The following is a 24,404-nucleotide window of genomic DNA, read 5'->3' as shown; positions in this document are numbered from 1 at the left end:
AAAGTGTCATCTCTTTCACTTGTACTTATTTGCAGGAAGATTGGATTTTTAAATCACCTGATTTAGCAAAAGCTTTCATTTCTTTTTGTTTTCAAAGCAGTACTGGTGGTATTGTGTATGGTTAAATTAATGAAAATGAGAGATTAATGGCAGCATTAACACAAATGTTTCCTTTCTTCCTCCTCCTTAGGAGACTTATGACCCCAATCATGTATGCTGCTCGAGATGGTCACACCCAGGTTGTTGCTCTCCTTGTTGCTCATGGAGCAGAAGTTAATACCCAGGATGAGAATGGTTACACTGTGAGAAACATTTTTACAATGTTTCTTTTTGTTTCTATTATTATCAGTAATCTACAAAAAAAAATTTTAAGAAGTAATAATTACAAAAGGGCTGGAATATTATTGCTATCTGGTGAAAAAAAGCAACAGTTGAAATAGAAGGGTGTGGTGACTCACACCTGTAATCCCTGCACTTTGGGAGACCAAGGCGGGCGGATCACTTGAGGTTAGGAATTTGAGACCAGCCTGGCCAACATGGTGAAACCCCATCTCTACTAAAAATACAAAAAATTAGCCAGGCATGGTGGCACGTGCCTTTAATCCCAGCTACTCAGGAGGCTGAGGCAGGAGAATTGCTTGAACCCGAGAGGCAGAGGTTGTAGTGAGCCAAGATCGCACCACTGCACTTCAGCCTGGGCAACAAGAGTTGAAACTCCATCTCAAAAAGAAAATAAATAAAAGTGAGGAATTAACTGACTCTCGTAGTCCTTACTCTTGATTAAAAAAAAAAATTGTAATACACAGCAAAATCTGTGCTCTAAAATATACATAAGAATTATTTTTTGTAGAAAACCCTTCAGTGATTGGCAAATCATTTTATTCCTTAACATCAGTTAATTGTATAAAACACTGGTTTTAAAAAATCAATGAGCTTTGCAGTCAGTTTTGCAATTACAACTTTGGAAGTATGTTTACATTATATTGTAAAATGAAGAGATTGCATCATTCCATTAATTAACTATGTTCTCTTTTTTATTGTGTCATAAATACTGTTGAAAACTTTTCCTGTCTGTCTCATATACACTCCTTCTCTTTAAACAGTCTTCTTTTCCCCCTACTTACAGGCTTTAACGTGGGCAGCACGTCAAGGTCATAAAAATATAGTTTTGAAGTTGCTTGAACTTGGAGCTAATAAAATGCTACAAACCAAAGATGGAAAGATGCCAAGTGAGATTGCAAAAAGAAACAAACATCATGAGGTATCCTTCTGTACATATTAAACTTATTTTTTGTGGCATACCACATTATCATTTGTAGAACTTTTGTACTGTTTTGTTAGAATTAAAAATGTAATTATAGTGTATCTGGCAATTATTAAATGTTTAAATATGTATCTTTCCTCCAGCCAGGTAATGAGAACTTTATTTTGCTAGAGTATTCATCTTCTATGAAACAAGAGGCACTTATAATATAGTAATTTAAAAGCTCTATAAAAGAGTAATAAAATCTTATTCTGGCCCCAGGAATAAAATTGTAATACACTATTTAAACATTTTAAACTGGTCCAGAATTTTAAAAGTAATTTAGTGAAAGCTAGTAAAATGCCAGTTTGAACATGTAACTCAAACATTCTTTTGTAAGTTTAATTAATGTATTAAACAATTTAAAAATTAAATTATTTAAGCAACATTTACTCTTATATGTGTGACAGGGCTTACAATAAAGTGATAATATACCTGGATGTATAATCTGTCATTCAGATGTTAAACTAAATAATAAATACTTGCCATACATTAAATTACTTTATCAATATAAACTTCTGGTCTGAAGAATAAAGCTTTAGCCACAAGTCTGTAACTTCTAAGCAAGGATCAAGTATAGTACAATTATAAAACTAAGTTGTTTAGTTCAAGAGTTTGTAACACTTAGTTCCCGAATTTGAAAGCACGTAAAATTCCAAAGATTCCGTCATGTAATCATCAAACCAAGCCACTTTTACTGCATATAAAGTAACTTCCTCTAACCTTTTAAGCAATCTGGTAAACATTGCTATCATTTTCCAAATATTATTCTAATATTTTCAGAATTATTATAGGGCAAACAGTAATCACTACAGCCCTGTAGAACTTCAAAAAGGAATTTACCATTTTTCTTCTAAACTTTGAAAATTCAAAAACTTAAAATTATTTTATTACATTGTTAAATGTAGAGTAGATGACACCAAACTTGACATAAGAAGTTTATGAACATCAAAGGTTATTTTGAGTCATAAATCATTTATTGAAATGAGATTTGATCTTGTATTTTGGCTGATTACGTGATATAACCTTGACTTCCTAAGAGGTTAGATTTTAAAACTCAGGAATTTCACCATATCTTTTTGAGGTGTTCAGTTAGGATTTGTATACATTTAGTCATGCTCATTACTGTCTTCCCACTTAGCAATGTTTTTAAAGTACTATCTTAATATTTAATCTGAGTCATTTATCCAAATGGAATTTTTAGTTTTGCTATATATCTTACCAAAAATATTAATTACTATCTTACTATTTTGAATTAGATGTACTTTTTTCTTTTCTGATTACTATAGGTCAAGGAAGCACTTACTTGGTATCCCAATTACCCTGATTTGTTTATTATACATTGTATATGTGTATCAGAATATCGCATGTACCCCCCAAAATATATACAACTGTGATATATCATTTTTTTTAAAGTTGTTATCAGGGTAGTAAATTGTGAAACATCTGTCCCACTTACTTGCTAAAATTTCCTTTCTGGATATGACATAATCGTATGTTCAGTTTCTTTTAAGTGTAAGTTACAGTATGCAATGTTAATTATATTTGAATGACGTTAACTTTTTTCAGATCTTCAACTTACTTTCTTTTACTTTAAATCCATTGGAAGGAAAACTTCAACAGCTAACTAAAGAAGACACTATTTGTAAAATATTGACAACAGATTCTGATAGAGAAAAAGATCACATTTTTAGGTAATATAGCATGTTTTAGTACAACAGAATACCTATAAGTAAAATTTGTGTATATTTTATTGTAGTAAATGTGGTGACTTATTTAAAATATATATTTTAAATGTTTACAAGCATTTTTAAATGTCTGGGTTTTTAGTGTTCTCCAGAATTTTAGAACATTTTTATTCATTTTTATGTACTAACACTAATGATAATAACTTTAAATGTAAACTTTAAGATATCAACAATAAAATCTATTTTTAAAAGGTTCTGAAATTATATTAGTGTTCAAACAGTATAACACCTTGTTTTCTAATTATTTTTAGCACAGTTCTAATTTTATAAGCTAAAATTAAACATACACTTTTCCCCCCAGAACACCACTGTTCAGTACATGGCCAAAAATAATTCTCTCCTTACCCCATTTCAAGTTACTTACATTTTACTTATTGCAATTAAAGAGGTGTGGTTTTTTTTCATTTTTTGTTTTTTGTGGGTTTTTTTGCCTCAAACACCTGTGCTCAAGCAGTTCTCCCACCACAGCCTCCCAAGTAGCTGGGACTACAGGTGTATGCTACTGTACCAGGCTGAGGAGATTTTTATGTGCAGAAATTTCACAAGGAGTACATACTGGCATATATTTTCATTTTGGGGAAAGATGAGTTATACTCCTCATATATCTTCAGTCACAAAGCCTTACTTATTACTTTGATATAGCATAGGTCTGGTGTGCAGATTGCAAATATATTCTACATGAATTCATTATTATTCATATTCTCTTGCAATATAAATATATATTTATCGTTTGTGCATTTATAGTCTATTCTGAAATTGACATTGCTATAAATGTATACAGTTCATATACAGCATTTGGAGATCTGGAAGTATTTTTACATGGTCTTGGACTTGAACATATGACAGATTTACTAAAGGTAAGATCTTATATAACCTACAGTGAGTTATGCATATATGTTAATTTGTTGGTTAATATAACGTTAGATATTAATTCATAAACATGTCTATGAATAGCTGCCAATTTACTTTTCACCATAATTTGTAGTACATCCAGATTTTAAATTTGTGAAAAACATTTCAAAAATGTATTATTCTAGAAATTTACATAAATTAGAATCTGAGATTAAACAGTTTTTACCCACTGTCTAACCTTCACATACACCTGAGTCCTTAGTTTGTTTCTGTAGTTGCTCATCTTCTTGAGTAGAATATTGGAAGAGCATGATTTTAAACCAAACACACCTGGTATCAGATTCTTGCTCTAATGTTTAATCACTGAAATATGTGACTTAAATATCTCATTTTCTTCATAAGAATAATAATACCTAGTGTAGGGTTGTCATGAAGGTTAAATCAGATCATATGCCAAGCACTGTCTGGGTGTTTTAAGCATACATTATGGGGTTTGAGTCCATGACAGTTGTTATCAGCTAGGTGGGGATACTGAAGCAGTAAAGCAGTATTTAAGATAGACTCTTCTTGGGAGTGTGCACATTCTGTTAAAATATTTCAGAGTTGTTCTTCATTGTATAATCTTGAAATGTCTCCCTATTTGGAGAAATCTTGAGTAAAACTACATGTTGGTTTAATGTGATACAGTCAGAAATTTAAAATATTCATAAAACATAACTTCTGCCAAATTTTATAGAACTGCTTTTCTTTTAATGTAAGCAAATATGAATGGTAATCATTTGAATCTGGAAAACTAGCTATATTTATAGTTTTTAGGTGAATATAGTTATTATGATACTCATTACTGTCTACTCAGTAGCATAGTTCTATATCTATATATCCTGTCCCCTCTAGAAAATTGGAATTTGCTTGAGAGTGAAGCAAGTAATAACTTATGAACGTTTGCCTGCTTCTCCTTCTACTATTTTAATTATATGGAAAGGTGGCCTTTTTTTCCTTTTATACAGGAAAGGGATATAACGTTAAGACACCTTTTGACCATGAGGGAAGATGAATTTACAAAGGTTAGTATCAATTTCAAAAATTCCCGATATATTGTTTGATGTTTTTAAAATTGTGGATCCTTTTCTTCTCTCTTTTTAAAATGCTAGGGCTACAGACAAAAGATTGATCTTTTACTGTGTCCTTGATTAGATATGATTATGGATAACCATATCTAAAATCTTGTGTTAGTATTAAGTTACTTTAAGAACATGTAATGACTTACAGTTTGGGTTTTGTTTTGTTTTGTTTTGTTTTTCAGATTGTCATGACATCTCAGCTAGAACTGATCCTTCAGTTTCAAATGTGAAATAGATTTGTAAAATGGGGCACTTACAAATAAGAGATGGTTTTTTATGTATATGGGTATTAACACATGTCTCCCAAGCCTTTTGTTTGGTTCTCAAAACTGAGACCTTTTATTTTGCCATCTAGTATTATCTAATAACATATAGCTGCGGGATGTATTAGAGACACTTTGATAAATAGGATATGTAAAAAGCAATGATCTGATTTCCTGACCACATTGGAAACTTGACATTTTTAATAGCACTAAAAATCAGTACGCATAGTACAAAACTAAATCCAGTATAGAAAATTTAGTTTAACACTAAAGGTAGAATACAAACAAAGATAGGGCTTAATTCCCATTTATCACTGATAATATTTTAAATAAAAATTTGAAGGAAATTTTATTTTACTGTGTTTTTTTGAAATATTACATATTAAGTTCTAGTAATTTGTTTTGGGAGTCCATCATAGTTGTTATGTATTGCAAAAAAATTGATTATAGTTATTATATATCTCAATATTCTAATGCTGTAACTAATAGCAATCACAGTTATAAGAAAAACATATATTTTTTAGAAGCGTGTTATTTTTCCAATATATGCCTATTTTTTCAAGATGTGAATTCATCAAGAGAACATCTTTAGCGATTTTGAGTTTTAAATTACTCAAGTATAACTAACTTACTGTACCTTAAAATTATTTCTGCTTAGAATGGTATTACCAGTAAAGACCAGCAGAAAATTCTGGCTGCTCTTAAAGAACTACAGGTAGAAGAGATACAATTTGGAGAGCTATCTGAAGAGACAAAGTTGGAAATCAGGTAAAGTTAACTTATTTGTTTATATTATTAATAGTGTTAAGAACCAATTGTTCTTTTTAGTTTAATTTTCATAATGTCTGAGTCATTTTACTTGAAACCATCACTTTCCCAGGGTAATAGATTTTGGAAGATACTGTGTTCTGAAATTAGATGTGCTTTGTAAAGTCAATTTTTATAAAGTCATTTACCAGGAAGCAAACAATATGTCTTCTTGTTAACTCACATAGAAATATTTTTGTTTTATTTTTTCATTGCATCTTGCTAAATTGAACCTTACAAACAATCCCATGCTTTTTATAGTATACCTTTAAAAATCATTTTAGAGGTTAAATTGAAAATTCAAAGTAGTAATATTTTCACTTAGGGCAATAAGAAAACATGTCTCATGTAGCTCAGTTCTATTTTCAGCCTTACTGTATGAGAAATTATGTTACCAATATGTAAACTTCATTTCCAATATTATAAACTTGTCAAGCAATGGTTATTAATAATCCCAAATCTATTTTGAAAATAATATTTGATTTTATTAATATATTATAGAGCAATAAATGATTTTTTTAAATTTTTTGAAATATAGATTCTTGGAATATTTCAAAGAGATACACAGGGAAGTCCCATGCATTCTTTACCTAGTTTTGCCCAGTATTAATATCTTTTATAACTGTAGGACAATATCAAAACCAGAAAATTTACATTGGTATGACCCATAAGGCTTACTCATATTTTGTGAGTTATGCACTCATTTGTGTGTGTGTGTGTATATATATATATATATATAATTTTATCACATTTATAGCTTCATGTAACTACTTCCGTGTTGAATGTACTTAACACAGGGCTCTCTCATAATACCCCTTTATAACCATATCTAACCTTCTCCCCATCCCAACCCCTAGCAACCAATAATTTGTTCTCCATCTTTTTAATGATGTTATTTCATGAATATTATATAAATAGAATCATACAGTATATATCCTTTTGAGATTAACTTTTTTCAATCATCCTAATTTTCTTGAGGTTCATCAAAGTTGTTGCATGTATCAGTACAATAGTTAATTCCTTTTTATTGCTGAGTAGTATTCCATGGTATGTATATACCACAGTTTGTTTAACCATTTATCCATTGAAGAACATTTGAGTAGATTTTAGTTTTTTAGCTATTCCAAATAAAACTTCTATGAACATTCATCTACAAGATTCTGTTAGAAAATACATTTTCTTTCTCTGGGATAAATGCCAAAGAGGACAATTGTTAGGCTGTACGGTGGTTGCATATTTAGTATATTTTAAAACTGCCCAACTGTTTTCCAGAATGGCAGTACTGTTTTATGTTTCTAGCAAGTGTATGAGCGATCCAGTTTGCTCTCCATCCTCACAAGCATTTGGTGTTAGCATGATTTTTTTAGCCATTTCTGATGGGTATACAGTAATAGCTTGTTGTGTTTTTATTTGAACTTACTAATAGCTAATGATGTCAAACAGCCTTTTATATCTTATTTGCCATATGTGTACTTTTTGTGGTGAAATTCTAACAGTATCTTTTGCCCATTTTATGTTGGATTAATTGTTTTTTAATGTTGAGTTTTGGGAGTTATCTACATTCAAATCTTTTGTTGGATATGTGATTTGTAAATATTTTTCCTAACTCTGTAATTTTTCTTTTCATCCTCTTAATGGGGTCTTTCACAGAGCAAAAACTTTTATTTTGATGAGGTCTAAGTTACCAAATTTTCCCTTTACAGAACAGTACTTTTGGCATATTTTTAGTATCAAGTTAAAGAACAGTTTAAGAAATTAGGTCTCAAAGATTTTTTCCTGTGCTTTTTTCCCGGAAGTTTTATAGTTTTACATTTAAGTCCATGATACATTTTGAGTTCATTTTTGTAAAGTTATGAGGTTTAGGCTGAGGTTCATTTTTTTTTTCACCTGGGTATGGCTAATTGCTCCAGCACTATTTATTGAAAAGGCTGTTCCTCCCCCATTGAATTGCTTTTGATTATATGTCAAAAATTAATTGGGCATATTTGTGTGGGTATAATCTGGGTTCTCTATTCTGGATTCTTTATGTGTCTGTCCCTCTGAAAGTACCACATCTTGATTACTCTAACTATATGGTAAGCCTTAATATCAGGAAGAGTGATTCCTCTCATTTTGTTCTTTTTCAAAATCATCTTGGCTATTCTAGAGCCTTTTTCTTTCCATATACGTTTTAAAGCTTTTCTATGTCTGCAAAAAACCTTTCTGAGATTGTGGTAGTAATTCCATGAATCCTATTGATTAATTTAGGTATAATTGACATTTAGCTATGTTAATTCTACTAATTCATAAACACAGATATCTCTAAAAGTTTTAGGTTTTCTTTTTTTAAAATATATTTTTTGAGACCGGGTCTCGCCCTGTCACCCAGGTTGGAGAACAATGGCACAATGAGGGCTCACTGCAACCTCGAATTCCTGGGCTCAGGTGATCCTCCCGCCTGAGCCTCCTGAGTAGGTGAGACCACTGGCATGCACCACCATGCCTGGCTAATTTTTAAAATTTTTTGTAGAGACAGAGTCTCCACTTTGTTGCCACAGTTGGTCTCAAACTCCTAGGTTCAAGTGATCCTCCCACCTTGGCTCCCTAAGTACTGGGATTACAAACCTGAGCCACCATTTCTGACCTTTGTTTTCTTTCATCAGCATTTTGTCATTTTCATCGTACAGATCTCATGCATATTTCATTAGATTTATACCTAAGTATTTCATTTTCTTTGGCACAATTGCCAATGGTATTTCTCTTTTTATTTGTTTCCATGTGCAATTGATTTTTGTGTCTCGACTGTACATTTCCACCTTACTGAACTAAGTTATTCTAGGAGGCTTTTTGTCGATTGTTTGAGATTTTCTATGTAGATAATCATGTAGTCTGCAAAAAGAGGTTAATTTTTTCCTTTCACATTTGTATACCTTTTTTCTTCCCTCATGGCAGTGGGTAAGACTTCCAGTATTATGTTGGATAAGAGTGATAGATAGTGGACATTCTTGCCTTCTTCCCAATCTCAGGAGAAAACCATGCACTTTTTTGTTATTAACTAACTGTGATGTTAGCTATAGGGTTTTTTGTAGATTATGAGATTGGGGAAGTTATGTGCTATTCATTTTTCTAAAAGTTTTTATCATGAATGGTTGTGGAATTTTTTCAAATGCTTTTTCTATCCCAACTGATATGACCATATGACTTTTTTCTTTAGCCTGTTGATATGGTTACTTTGTTAGATTTTTAACTATTGAGCCAACCTTGCATACCTGGATTAATCCCATGTGGTTGTGGGTTATTATTCTTTTTATGCATTGTTGGATTTGATTTGCCAGTATTTTGCTAAGAATTTTTGTGTCTAAGTTCATGATAAATATTGCTCTGTGAGTTTCTTTTTTGGATTTTGTCTGGTTTTGGTATCAGGACAATACTGGCCTCACCAAATGAATTGCGATGTATTCCCTCTCCTTTTATTTTCTGTAAGAGATTGTGTAGAATTGACATTAACTCTTCTTTAAACGTTCTGTAGATTTCTCCAGTGAAACCATCTGGACCTGGATATTTTGTGGGGGAAGCTTTTAAATTACAATTTGATTTATTTAATGGTCATAGGATTATTCAAGTTATATCTGTTTTACTTTGGCTGAGTTTTGGTAATGTGTGGTTTTTCAAGGACTTGGTTCATTTTTTCTAATTTATCAAGCCAAAAGTTGCCCCTAGTATTTCCAGCTACTCTTTGGATGGCTGTGGGGTCTGTTATAATACCCCATTTCATTCTTTATATTGGTGATTTCTGTCTTTTCTCTTTTTATCTCTGTTAGTCTTGCTAGAGGTTTATGCATTTTTTTTTCAAAGAACCTGCTCTTTTGTTTCAGTAATTTTTCTCTATTGTTTTTGCTTTTAGTGTCATTGATTTCTGCTATTATTCTTACCATTTTCTTCCTTCTGCTTACTTTGAATTTATTTTGCTCTTTTTCTAGATTCTTGAGGCAGAAATCTAGATCATTTTTGAGACTTTTTTTTTCTTATGTAAACATTTAGTCTTTTACATTTCCCTCTCAGCACTGCTTTAGTTGCATTCCACAAATTGTGATACATTGTGTGACCATTTTCATTCACTTCTATGTATATTTTTATTTTCTTTGAGACTTCCTCTTTGACCAATGGATTATCTAAATAACCCATGGTGTATGGTGTTTAATGTCCACGTGTTTGGAGATTTTTGTTATCGATTTCCAGTTTGATTCTCTTGTGGTCAGAGAATATACACTGTATGATTTCAAGGGTTCGGTAGCTACATGTGACTCGTGGCTAGATGGAGATATAGAGAATTAAGATTTTAAAGGCTTTGGCAGGTTGAAGCAAATCTCCCAAAAATTAATAGAGTTAACTTTAATAAGGAAAAATGGAAAGTCTAAGATTAACCATATTACTATAGGATGGGACTTAATATACATGAAGAATCATTAAGAGTTTTTAAGTTTATTATTAATTTAGTTTAGGTTAACAGTGTCACATGACTAGTTATGGAAAGCTAGCACTGTTAGGCTGCATTAATAGAAACATAATGTCCAGAATAAATAAGATAACAGTTTTATTGTACATAATACCTACTTCTAGAGATTTTTGCTTATGGAAAGAATTTAACCATAGCGTAGAATACAAACCCTGTAAGGCCTCTTCTGCCTTTTAGATTATATGATTGTCTTTTCAGTAATTTTCACCTAGATTTTATAATCCGAAATAACCTATAATAATTGTTTTCATTCCACCAACTAGATAATTTTGAAATTATGTCACTTAGCAACACCACCTTATAACCAGCCTATGAAATTCTTTTTTCTTTTACAATGGTTTTCTCTCCCCAACTTTGAGGATTTGTGCACCAAATGTTTTTCCCCACCTTCTACCTCTCATTGCACTTGATCTGGTTAATTACATTTTACCTAGTCTCTTGCTTATGTAAGCTTCTCTTAACACATTTTTTCTGTTATTTTATTGCTTAGGAAACTCTCTTCCTTTCTTCTTTTGGTTTCATATGAGTCCAAAAGTAACCATTATCACAGGGACTAAGAATAGGAATAATGCCTGTACAGAGGACAAATCAAATTTTTTGCCTCTAGAGATTTTAAAAGTACATACAAGTTCCCTGTAAGAAATCTTCACAAATATTTTTCTATTTCCTCAGTTTCCTCTAATCTTGCTTTTAATACCAGCTTAGTATTATTTTCTAAGTTTTCTTTTTTTAGTTGATTTTAAGAGTATCACAATCATTTTGTTTTTCTACTAATACAAATACTGTTTTTTATTTCAATGTATTCCAGTTTGATTTTTTCCCTAAAATAATTTTACAAATGAGGATTATATATCTAACATAAAAGTACCTTACATGTTAGTAGAGACTTGGTTTCTACATATATGCTTTTAAAACATATTATGGTTCGTAACCATGATTTATGCTAGTGGTTCCCTTACCTGGCTAAGTTATCAGAATGACCTAAGGAGCTTGGTGTATATATTAACCATGTTAACCATTGCCTAGGACATGACTGTGTAGACAAATTTTATTGAATATGTGGATAAATGAGTTAATGAATTATATCCTATACTTGCAAATGCAATGGTATTATCACTAGTAGACTAAAACTAATATTGTAATTATGATAAACATTAATTAAACCTACAAACAATAGATTTCCACATTATTTTGGAGTTCAGAGAAGTATTCCAGGAAATAATATAAATGATCCTAATTTCTTAAAAACTTTATTGCACAGCTTAAATAATAAACATTCCCCATGTTAAAATTCCCTATTCCCATTTCTCCATTCTTCTTCCTTACTATATCTCCATATTACAGCAAGATCTGTATTTAAAATAATGCCTCATCTGTTTCAGAATAACATAATAGCTCTTAAATATTTAAATGCGTTGTGAAGGATTTCAATTGCGAGGACTTAAAAATCAGCACACCTTCTTAAATATCATTGTTCATTTTCTTGCTTTTTTTCATTATTGTTTCTATGAAGGAATATTCTAAGTTCTAAATGACTGACTTGCAAATTAAATGTTTTATATAACTTATTTGTATGATGGCAGGGTTGCCTATATGAATTTACTTTATGGGATTTAATAAATGTAAAGAATGTGCAGAATCCTGAATGGTTCACTTATTAAAAGCTACTGAATTTTTTTAAAAAAATAAAACTGGCAGACATATATTCCAGGAATTTGACCTTGTTATTAAATCACAGACTTTGTTTACATGCTGTTATGGAAAAGGTCTTACTTACCATTTGTTCAAAGTCATTCTTTAAAGAAGAAATTAGTCATTAAGTCATAAGAAAACTAACAGCAGGAAAAGTTGAACTGATTGATTATAATCTCCTGGTAATGTGACTTCAACAATTTACTGATTTATTTTAACATAGTTTTCTTCTATGTGTCAAAATCTTCTAAAATAATCTGTTACAACAATGCATACACACACTGCATTTACTTTTTTCTGCCTTAGTATGTTTGCAGAATTAAAGTATGCAATTTAAAGCCAATGCAGTGGGGTGTGCCTGTAGTCCCATCTACTTGAGAGGCTGAAACAGGAGGATAACTTGAGCGCAGGAGTTCAAGGCCAGCCTCGGCAACATAGCAAGACTCTCTTAAAAAAATAAAGAGGGCAATTTAAAATGTTAATATCCATTCTGTTGCTAATTTTAGATATTTTGGACAGAAATGATAAATTTTCATTCACATTTGAAATTTTTAACTGTTCCTGTTTAGACTCTTTGTCTGAGCTAACTGACATCCACTTGAAGTTGTCAGAAGCATCTCAAAACTATGTCCATCAAGGAAACTGCTCCACCCCAAAAAATCTATATAGATGCTAAGATGTTATGTAAAAGTGTATTGTTCACCCGTTATTTATAAACGTTCTAAAATTGGAAACCCTAAATACTGAACATCAGGAAAATGATTAAATTTTCATGGGTCAGCAACAGTGATCTTGTCATTCTGAGAGTAGGCTGGAGGAACAGTCTCAACCTGGGACATACTGCTGTCATGGGAAAGGGAAGAGAGAGATGGCAGGATCATTCAGTGGCTCTTGAAGCTTCTGTTCAAAAGTTACATAGTAACTTCCAATCAGCAAGTCATGTGGTCAGGCCTCGTGTCACTGGGGCATGAATTATAGTCCCCTAACAGGGATCGGGGGACTGGTACTAGTTAGCTCAGTAGAAAAGACATGAGAATTTGATCAAATAATGCAGTCTACTATACCTATGTCATATCTGCTTATTTTGAACTTTTTAAATAAGCACAAAGCTATCAGGTCTGCCATATAAAGTTGTGTAGGTTGTATACTGTACAGCTGTGATGGAGAGGCACCATTCACATAGTGTAAATGGCACACTGTAGAGTTTTGTTTTGTACAACTTGTCCATCCATATTCAGTGGCTCTGAAAATTATATGTCACAAGAAAGGTATATATTTTCCTTTCATTCATTAAGACTAATTTTGCTAGTAATAAAATTTGCTTATTTGAACTCAGTCTTACTAGCTTAAGAATAAGAGCTGATAAATTTATATTCCACATATATATTTGTGAATCACCTGTCTAAAATTACATACCTGCTATCAGTTGATATTACAAATGATAATTCTCAATGTATCTTAATTTCCTTGAGGTCATAAATTAAATATATATGGCATTAGTGAATTACTCACTTAGTAGTTATTTTCTTGATAAATAAAATTTGAATATTTAAAGAACACTGAAATCTAAGTTATAAGTGTACTTATATAAATAGTACATGGAAATAAAATACAAATAATCACTGCTGTTGCTTTGGCAGAAATGTGTCATATCCTAAGTTCTGTGTTTTCTAAAGTAAAGATCAGAAAGAAAATACAATAAAGAAGAATTACATCTTTTTTGAAAATGGTTCTATGAATACTTATTGCTAAATAGAACAAGAGTTTTCCTACATTTTTTAATTTTAGGTTTGCTTGTTGAAAGCAACCATCAGGTACTTTTTATTCTAAGTGACTTGATTATATGTATTATGTATTTAAAGTTTATATTTTCTAAAACTGTTAAAGTGAAATTGTTCATTTTTTTCAGCCTAATAGCTAAGAGAATAGACTTGTCTTAAATGAAAATACTATATACATCCCAGTAATGTATCCTAGAAGTTTGCTATTATTTTCATTGGAGGCTGACATTGCTTGCTTTTTATAACCTTTCCTTCTAGAAATAGTGTAAGAAACTTTGTATAGTATGTAGTCAAAACTTCTACAAATAAGAATTTCTGTATGGGCTTAGAAGTATCCTTTGGGGGCTAGGATGGTGGCTCATGCCTATAATGGAGACATCTCTAATACTACTGTGTTTGTGCTACCTTCACAATTGAAGGAAAGACTGAATCTTGGTTAGAGGTTAGTGAAAATAAAGATGTATTTTTTTCCCATTGAGGTTCACCGACTCTGAATTGTATCTATCTTCATGAGTCTTTAGAGCCCAGAATAAATACCCTTGCAAGACCCCCATTTTCTACCAGTTACTGGTTGTTGCCACCCGCATGTCTCCTCACCATTGCAGTCATCATAATTATGTTTGCTTAAACACCAGCTATGTACTAGGCACAATCCTAGGTACTTTATGTACATTGTCTTCTTGAGTCCTACTGTCTCCATTCTAGAGAAATGGAAACATTTGGCTTAAGATTATTTTTGTCCAAAATCATAAAGCTAATAAGTGTGGAAGCTGAATCCAAACTCACATTGACTCTTGACTCAAGAGCCTGTGTTCTTAATTATTATGCCGTAATGTTTTCTTTTATGCCACTGTTTTCCCCACCATGCACCACCAAATTCAATTCCTTGCTTGGCAGCACTGCCTTCCATGGAAACCAAAAAAACTGAGAATCATCGTAGATTCTTCCATTATGTACAATCCATCACCAAGTTTTTCAGTTTATTCTCCTAAAGGTTTCTCAAGCCATTGCTCTACCTCCTCCCCACAGTAAGACTGCCACTGCCAGATCCTTAGTTTAAGTTTTTCTTCATCATCTCTTGGATGCATTTCTCTGTTAGTTGCCTAATTATTCTGCTTCCATTTTTGTGTTCCTTTTATCCACACCACTCCAAATAAACATTCTCATTTAAAAGTCTAATTTTCAAATTTCCTGTTGAAAATCTCTTAGTAACGCTACATCATCAGAAAGGTAAAATCCAATTCCTTATGCTGACACAAAAGTTCTTTTAATAAATGGTTATATCCAGCCTTTTCTCTTACTACTTTTCAATGATTTGTGTTTTCATTACACCTTAGTGACCTTTACCCCTGTACTCTTGCACCTGCTATTCTCTTTATCCAGAATCTCTTCCTTACCTACTTGGCAAACTTTTTCTTCAACCACAGACTCAATTCAAGTATTATCTCTGTAAAGCATTTCTAATTCCCTACTCCCTCCTTCTCATGTGATATTAAATTCATTCCCCCTGAATTTTAGATGTCTCCACTATAAAATAGTATTAACAACATCTATCCTATAGGGGTTGTTAGGAAAAATCAAAAGAAATAACAAATGTAAAATAACTAGTGCAATGTCTTCACATAGTAGCTACTCAAATATTGGTTATTTTATCTTCCTCCTTCATGTGTTCCTGTGAATAATAAAGCTGTAATTGTATACCTGCATCTTATCCTGAACTTTAAGATCCTCGGGATTGGAGGTTTCTTTTTCTTTTATAATCAATGCCCTGTTTCAGTACCTAATCTGTATTAGCTATTCCATGAATTCTTTTGGAAGAATCTAATTTTATGACTAGATTTTCAGTAACTTGCCTAGTAGAATGAAATAAATTGTTCTTATTAGTAATTCCTGCTTGTTTGTTTGTTTCCTTTCTTTAGTGGTGATGAGTTCCTCAACTTTCTTCTCAAATTAAATAAACAGTGTGGCCATTTAATAACAGCTGTACAGAATATTATTACTGAGTTACCTGTAAATTCTCAAAAGGTATTCTACAAAAGTTATTAAGTGAAGAAAAGTATGAACACTGAAGAACATTCCAGATAAGTTCATGATAATTCAATAAATAGTATTGATTTGCTGAAATTATATCGTTTGTTCTGCAAAATCACATAAGATCTAAATAAGTCAATTTGTTTAATATTACTCCTTTACATACTGATTTTAAAACTTTGTACTCTTGCCCTCAAGAAAAAGAAAACGAGTCAGACCAAAAATTAAACTGATCCATGTATTGAATTTACCATGTGTTCTTGTTTAAAACATAAAGTGACAGGAGACCCAAGTGAAAATGGAAACAAAACAGTGTGTTATTTAAAAACCATATCAATAAAATATTTTTAAATAAATTTAGAATAGGAAGAGTGTAAGTGGCCGGGCATGGTGGCTCACATCCGTAATCCCAACACTTTGGGAGGCCCAGGTGGGAGAATTGCTTGAGGCCAGGAGTTTGAGACCAGCCTGAGCAACATGGTGAGACCCTGTCTCTACAAAGAATTTTTAAAAATTAGCTGCGCATGATGGCATGTGCCTCTAGTCCTAGCTGAAAATTAGCTGGGCATGATGGCATGCACCTGTGGTCCTAGCTATTCAGGAGGCTGAGGCAGGAGGATCACTTGAGCCCAAGAGGTTGAGGCAGCAGTGAGCCATGATTGCACCACTGCACTCCAGCCTGGGCAACGGAACAAGACACTTTCTCAAAAAAAAGAAAGAAAAAGTGTAAGTGGCCTGCAAAAGCAGCTTATTTCATGTGATTAGGTTTTAGCTGTTTGTCTTAGTGAAAATTTTTTAATGCACTTGTTTTCCAGTGATTTTTATATAACATCAATTAATATTAGAATCGTCATTTTTAAAACCTTCAGGAACTGATTTGTTCATCATAAATGTTATTACTAATATTAATCTCCATATAGAAAGTTATATATACATATGTTCAGGAAATACATTTGGCAAGCTCATTTCATTATATTTTTATAAAATTACTTATTTTTGGTGTATTTATCCTAAACAAAAAAATGCCTTTCAATTATATAATCTAATGTTTAAGAATGTTGTATAATCTTTGTGGATATAAAGTTGTAGAAAGTTATTTCCATTATTTAATGTTGAACTTTTGAAAATATTAACAGATAACACTGGAATGGGCGTCTCCCCGGAATTTTACTTCAGTTTGTGAAGAATTGGTTAATAATGTTGAAGATTTGAGTGAAGAGGTCTGCAAACTAAAAGACCTAATTCAAAAGGTATATATTTAATATTAAAAGGAGGGGAAAAATGAAGGGAAATGATTTACAGCAAAAGGTGTTAGACAACCAAGCAATTCTGGTAAGAGCAACAAATGGAACACTTAGACAAGTGGGAAAAAGGACAGTTTCCAAAGGAAGAAATATACATAGGAAACAGACTTTGTTGGCCATTAAAGAAATGCATACTGAAAGAAGAATATGTCATTGTTATCTTTTCAATTAGCAGGGAAAAATGTATCACTACCAATTTCTAGTTAGAGTTCACCAAACTGATATTCTTATGTGAGAACACAAGCCCTTTCAAAAACAGTTTGGCAGGATGTGCCAAGTACTATTAAAAATTTGTATCTTTTGATAGTATTTTATCCCAAAGTATATGTACCATAAGTATTCTATACTAGGAGAATAACTTAATAAATTATGCTATACCGATTGTTATAATAATAGGCAGTTTAAAAAATAATGAAAATTAAATATCAGCTAAAGATATGAAATTATATTTGTACGTTATTACTTACATGTAAATGTACAGATAAAATAAATGAAGTATTTATTGGTTCTGTTAAAGAGACACGATTGTGGATGAAATACCCCTGTAATTGTCCAGACTCTCTGTAATATTTTTATAATTTAACTGTTTTCTAAAGAGTATGGACTTCTTTGGTTCTGGTTTTTTACAATATAGAAAAAATATATATCTGTATTTAAGGGCAGGTGATTTTTCCACTTTAAAAAAAATTGGCTATAACAAAATCTAAGCTGTTGGAATGGGAACCTTTGTTGGAGATGGATAATAAAGAAAAACACTTCCAGTCGACCAAAGAGCTCACTTCTGAGCTCTTTATCTGTTTAATAAATAAATTTGATGTCTATAAAGCTTTTGTGAAATATCTGATTTGAAGGTTAGATTATACATTATTTATACAGCTTCAACCCATAATTCATTTAATATTTTCATTAATATTTTATCAAAAAAGTTCTTTTCTTCAAAATAGATTTTATACATGTTCCAAGTATGAATAAATTGTCATTCTAGCTATTAATGTGTTAAATCAAAAGGAGTCTTTTTTTTTTCTTTTTTGATACTGAGTCTCACTCCATTGCCCAGGCTGGAGTGCAGTGTTGCAATGTTGGCTCACTGCAACCTCTGTGTTCCAGATTCAAGCAATTCTCCTGCCTCAGCCTCCTGAGTAGCTGGGACTACAGGCATGCACCACCACACCCAGCTAATGTTTGTATTTTTAGTAGAGATGAGGTTTCACCATGTTGGCCAGGCTGGTCTCAAACTCCTGATGTCAAGTGATCCGCTTGCCTCGGCCTCCGAGTGTACTGAGATTACAGGTGTGCGCTATTGCGCCCGGCCCAAAAGGAGTCTTTTAAAGTGAGAAGAAAGTTGTGAAGCAAATTCTATTATACAAAATAATAGCTGGGAAAGAACATTTTAAATGGGGAAATGAGCACTATGTTTCAGAATTCTTGTAGAAAATAATTTATTTCCAAAGAAAAAGGCATCTTAGAAATTGTATTGTCTCTGACATTTATTCATTCAACAAACATAAGACTGCCTGCTATATGTCAGGCACCTGTGCTACACGAGCTACATCCTGAACTTGCTGACGACCCAAAAATTATATCTCATCTAGAAGAATCAAAGGAAAGGAACTGATTCTACTTAAACATGCTATTTTTCATGGGTATCCCAGGGAAGTTTAGAAGCATATGTATAAAGATACTTCTTGCAAAACATCAGCCTTTAATGTTTAGTGTAGGAAATTTCCTAAAACATATTTGCTTCAGGGTTATTTACTAATTTGGTTTCTCCAAGATGAACTAAAAACATGGGGGTGAGGGGTAAGGGTGTGTGTATAGAATTAAAATGAAATTAGAAAACCATGTTTTTGTTAAATGAGTAAAATTAAGAAACTGTGCTATAGAAACTGACTCTAAAGTATACACAATTCAATCAGGTAGCATAATACTTATTTTAATAATGCATACCTGTTAAGAGAATTTTCATTGTTCTTTAGCTAAATAGAAGACCTTTTTCCCATGACCCTTCTCTATTTAGAATTTATGCATTTCTATATAAGAACTACCCTTGAAAACATGTATTAGTTTATCATAATGGCAAATACAGTTCTTTGGGCAAGAAAGTCTTAATTTTGGAGCAAGCTAGTGGGTTGGTTTTTCCAGATTAGTCTTGTACAAGTAGTAATCATCATAATGAGATTTGATTTAGGGAATTATGAAGGCTTCCAGATTTGGAAATATGCTATCATGCCTGTTAAGCTTATATTATTTCAGAGTTTACCAATAATAATTGAAGGGATTTTTTTTAAGAAACATGAGTTATCACAGATAAGTGTATGGAGGTAACAAAGAGAGAGGGTGGGAGAGGTCAAGGCTAGACTTTAACACCACATCACTCTCTTTCAAGCCAACACACTGACAGGCTCCTGTCAGAAAGGGTCATTCTAAGTAATTGGTTAATAAAAGGAATGACTGTCTCAGGATTCAGTAAATGGAGCATCAGTGTCAAAAAGGAATCTGTTGCTGAATGAAGCCATTTGGAAGTTAGACCAAGAATATGGTATTAATGAGATTGGCATTGGAGTCTGGTTTTCTGCTATAAATTTAAAATTAATTTTGCAAGCTTTTTAATTAAATATTTACACTGTAGAATTTGGAAGTCATTATTCCTGCTGATGTTGAAAGAATTTATGTCATCACCCCAGCACAGGATGTTTCTAGTAAATATCACTCTATAAATGTGCCTGATTCTTTTTATCTTTCAAGGATCTTTGGTTTCTGCTTATTTTCTCTCCTGCCCCACCCCCAAAAGCTATCCCTCTCCTCTCAGCCCTTCCTCTTTAAGTCTTTTCTCTCTCTCTCTCTCACTTCCCCCTTTTCTCTCTCTCTCTCTCTCTGTCTCTCACAGAAACACACACACACAGATACACACAGAGTGGGCAACACACACAGTAGGTAGGGGAGAAGGAAGCTTCTTAAGCAAGAAATTTGTATCTGTGGGAATTTAGAAACTGACTGGGTACTGTACTTTCATTGCTGAGAATTACTAAAAGAACCACTTAAGTTTTTGTTGACATTTGTTTACTGCAATTATATTTAAATAAATTATTAAGTTTCTACCAGTAGCATCTGAGCTTCTCGTTTTTGCTAAATTTCATGTTTTAGGTTTGCTGTAATAATGATTCACTTTTTTGTAAGATGTTAATTGATATTTAATGCACAAGCAAATCAATATCAATTGTCATTCCTTATAAGTAAAACAGAAACTTTAAATTTAAAGTTACTTTGTCTCATGACATAAAAACACCATTTTAAAATGTGATCATCTGTGAAAGCATGTATTTTTAATGTAAAACTAATAATTTACAGTAATGGATTCTAATGAAAGACTGTCTTTCAGACATATATGTTTACTTTAAATCTTCCATGGGAATCTTGAGTTGCCTACATCTAAATCAAGTGAATTGAATTAACATGGATATTATGATATTTTTTAAAATCAAAATGTTTTATTAATGTATTGTTCAGTAACTCCTCTTTTCTTTTTCCATACTAAATATTAGTTACAAAATGAACGGGAAAATGATCCAACTCATATACAATTAAGGGAAGAAGTATCTACATGGAATAGTAGAATTTTGAAGAGGACAGCTATTACCGTATGCGGATTCGGTTTTCTTCTTTTCATTTGCAAGCTAGCTTTCCAGAGAAAATAACCCAAATATTTGTTTTAAGTTATATATACACATCTTATTGAATCATCCAAAAATCATTGCTTTTAACTATTTGCGGCACAATATAACTTTACATTCTTTGCCATTATTCCATAGGAAAAATTTTGACAATGTGGAGATTTTTTTTTTTAAAGTGGTTTGTTACTTTGACTTATAAATACAATTTGTTATGTTTATGTTAATTGTGATTAGGCAGTAAAGTATAAGTAATTTTTTGGTTTCATCGTATGTAAATAACATTCAAAATTAAAGTTATATCTAATATCTTTGACATTTTTTAAAGTGTGCTCATTTGTCATAGTGAATCGTACAGAATTTGTAAAGTGTTCATCAATTGAGCTTTCTTTTATTTCTTTTTTCCCCCTCCATTATTACATAATAAGGATTTTTATTGGATTTTTTTGTTATATTACATTATGAGGAAATTATTAATTTTGAAAGTATCTGAGAGAATAGAAAGGATAAAGGTAAAATGTTAAAGTTTTGAATTGTGGATTAAATCCTTAGGAAAAGTATTTTAAATACAAATTAAAACAGCAAAAAATTAGAGACTAGTGTTGAAAGTACAAAGTACATTGGAATTTTTTTATGTAAAATACTTTGGGGAACATACATACTATATAACATTCTTAGGAATGTTATAAAAGTGAATGACATTTGACATATTATTTATCATATCTAAAGTAAGATTTATTTTTCAAAATCAAACTAATGATATTCAGATTTTTAAAGTGAAGTTAATAAAAAGGCAGGCCCAATTTAGCAGAGAATATAATATTTAAATCTTGCCTTAGTGCCATACTTAAACAGATGCAGTTGATCTACAGTTGTTTGAGAAGTAAACAAAGCAAAGATAAAGAATTGTGGAAAGGAAGAACATTATAAGGATCTATAATTAGTAGCAGTTTCTGCTCTTGCTTATACCAAAACTACAAGATTTCAATCATTCTTTTATTGAGAATTGGCCATATTTTAACCTAACTGCTAAATAGCAAGGCATATTTTTTTGCTGATATTTCCTCATTTAAATGAGTCTTAGAAGTTCTAAAGGTACTTCTTTTAACACATATGGTGTTTCACTCCCAGCCAGCACAGTGCTTGGGTAAATAGAAAACATGTAATAAATCTTAGTTTTAGTTTCCTTTTTTTAAAAAAAAATTTAAAAAAAGCACTCTCGGAAAATGACATACTATCAGATTATCTATTTATGATGGTCTTTTTCACCTCAGTTCATCTTAAAGATAATGATATTTCTTCTATTGGCTGGGTAGGTCACTATTTTTTTTCTTCTGACAAAACCAAACCATCTCGCAAATATTAGGACAAACTGTGAAGATGTGAATTTATAAAATATTTTCTTTCCAAAAGGATTTCTCACAGAAGTCCATAAAATGGTGATTTTTTTATTTCCATGACACAGTGTGATTTTTAGATTACAGATTGAGAATAAGTACAGCAGCATTGTTGTAATTAGTGAAGTTATTTCTATGGGTAAAGTATCAATAGAATTATTATTATTTTTCTTGTAATTTAAAATTGGTTATTTCATCTAGAACATAAGTCTCTTCCTACTCTGATTATTTCACCTGATTACAGTGCTTTTTGCGGGAAAGGAGGCATTTATTGCTTCTGGAATATCCATTCTTTTGTAACACATAACTCAGTATAAATCATTTTTCTTCTCTTCTTCAAACAAGAGGATTTAAAGTAAGTCTCCCTTAGAGGCTTCCCTGAACCACAGATACAAATGTTGTCAACTGAGTTTTAATTCTATGCACTTGAAAGTAGTAAACCTTTTTTAAAATTAGTTGGTATTTAATTTTTAATTAATCTGAATTAGAAAATGCTCCTATATCTTTAGTACCAACTCTGGAACACAAATAATCTATTCTGAGGATGTAAATATCTTTCAAAGAAAGGTATGCTTACTTGTCCCATCTTGCCACTATCCTTAAGTGATGTGTTTAGTGCTCTTTGTCAATCTTACTGCATTTCTCTGATACACTTATTACATTTCTCTGATACACTTATTACATTTCTCTGATACATTCAGTAACCTTTTTACCAGATAACTATTTCCCGCTGCTCTTTCCTCACACTTCTGAGACCTCCATATCTCATTCTTAAAATGATGGCCGTGCTTCTTATTTCCCTGGGAAATAGAATCATATTTTAAAAAGAACTTGCATACTGGGTTTCCTGTAGTTAAGAGGTCAGCAAACATTTTTTTGTAAAGGTCCAGATAGTAAATATTTTAGACTTTGCAGGACATGTGGTCTCTGTCAAAATTTCTTAACTCTGCTGTTATAGCACAAAAGCAGCTATATACAGTACATAAATGAACGAATGTGGCTTTGGTACAATAGAACTTTATTTACAAAAGCAGGTGTTGCCTGGATTTGGCCCACCAACCTATAGTTTACAGACCTCAGTCTAATGTCACAGAGTTACAAATGTCAGGCTCTTTTAATCCTGATAATATAGTCAGAGATTTATTAATTTTGTTAATACTTTCAAATAATCAGCTTTTGGGTTTATTGGTCAACTGCATTTTAAAATTTTTATTTCATTTCCACCTTTATTATTTCCTATCTTAATTGTTTGAGTTCTTTTTTTTTTACTCAGTTATTTTAAACACACTTGAAGTATTTTTTGCTTTCTGAGAAAAGAATTAAAAGCCCCTATATTCTGCATACTGTAGTTTCACAGTTCATTTTAAAATACATCTATTTTTCCCTATTGGGTTATTACAGTATTTATATATTGACATTTATTTCATAAATTATTTTTTCCAAATTGCTTTTGAAAAAAAACTGCATTGTGACTTCAGACGTACATTTCTGCAGCTTTTTCTTTTGAAAAAAAGAAGTATTGCTCAAAAATAAACTGATTATACTGTAAAGAACTATTACGGTTTCTTAGGCTCAGGACAGAGATGGACAGATTACCATTTGAATGCCTAATATATGGCAAACACTTCATAAATGTTACATTTAATTCATAGGCCAGGGCCATGAGGTATATATTCCTATTTTACAGAAAATGAGTTTCAGAGACAGTTGAAGTAAATTGTTGAAATTCACACTGCTAATAAGAAAGCTGGAATTTTAATCCAATCAGTTTAACTTCAAGTCCCATGCTCTTTCCAGCACTTATCCATTCATTCACTCACATATTTACTGAGCACTTATGTGTCAGGCATTTTTCTAGATGTTGGGAAATCAATTATCCCTGCCCTCATGGAACTTACCTTCTAATGGAAATAAACCAACAGATATAGCATAAGATATTAGA

The 24,404-nt window shown here is 31.8% G+C and overlaps 1 protein-coding gene across 2 annotated transcripts in view; it reads left to right on the top strand.

The window, feature by feature from the left end:
• ASZ1 (ankyrin repeat, SAM and basic leucine zipper domain containing 1) overlaps window positions 1–21,469 on the top strand; it is a 74,800-nt gene extending 53,331 nt beyond the window's left edge. Inside the window, 9 exon segments of one of the 2 annotated variants that reach the window (NM_001168532.1) lie at window positions 191–302; window positions 1,127–1,261; window positions 2,873–2,997; window positions 3,833–3,908; window positions 4,911–4,967; window positions 5,946–6,055; window positions 15,982–16,087; window positions 17,230–17,343; window positions 20,940–21,469. In NM_001168532.1, the coding sequence (NP_001162004.1) occupies window positions 191–302; window positions 1,127–1,261; window positions 2,873–2,997; window positions 3,833–3,908; window positions 4,911–4,967; window positions 5,946–6,055; window positions 15,982–16,087; window positions 17,230–17,343; window positions 20,940–21,092 (988 nt within the window). In that variant the 3' untranslated portion in view covers window positions 21,093–21,469. 2 annotated transcript variants of the gene reach the window in all.
• The last annotated feature ends 2,935 nt before the right edge of the window (window positions 21,470–24,404 follow it).

Source organism: Pongo abelii, chromosome 6 (genome assembly GCF_028885655.2).
Source record: "Pongo abelii isolate AG06213 chromosome 6, NHGRI_mPonAbe1-v2.0_pri, whole genome shotgun sequence".
NCBI classification, from domain to species: Eukaryota; Metazoa; Chordata; class Mammalia; order Primates; family Hominidae; genus Pongo; species Pongo abelii.
Note: the sequence above shows the minus strand (reverse complement) of the source record. Positions and strands in the feature narration are given on the sequence as shown.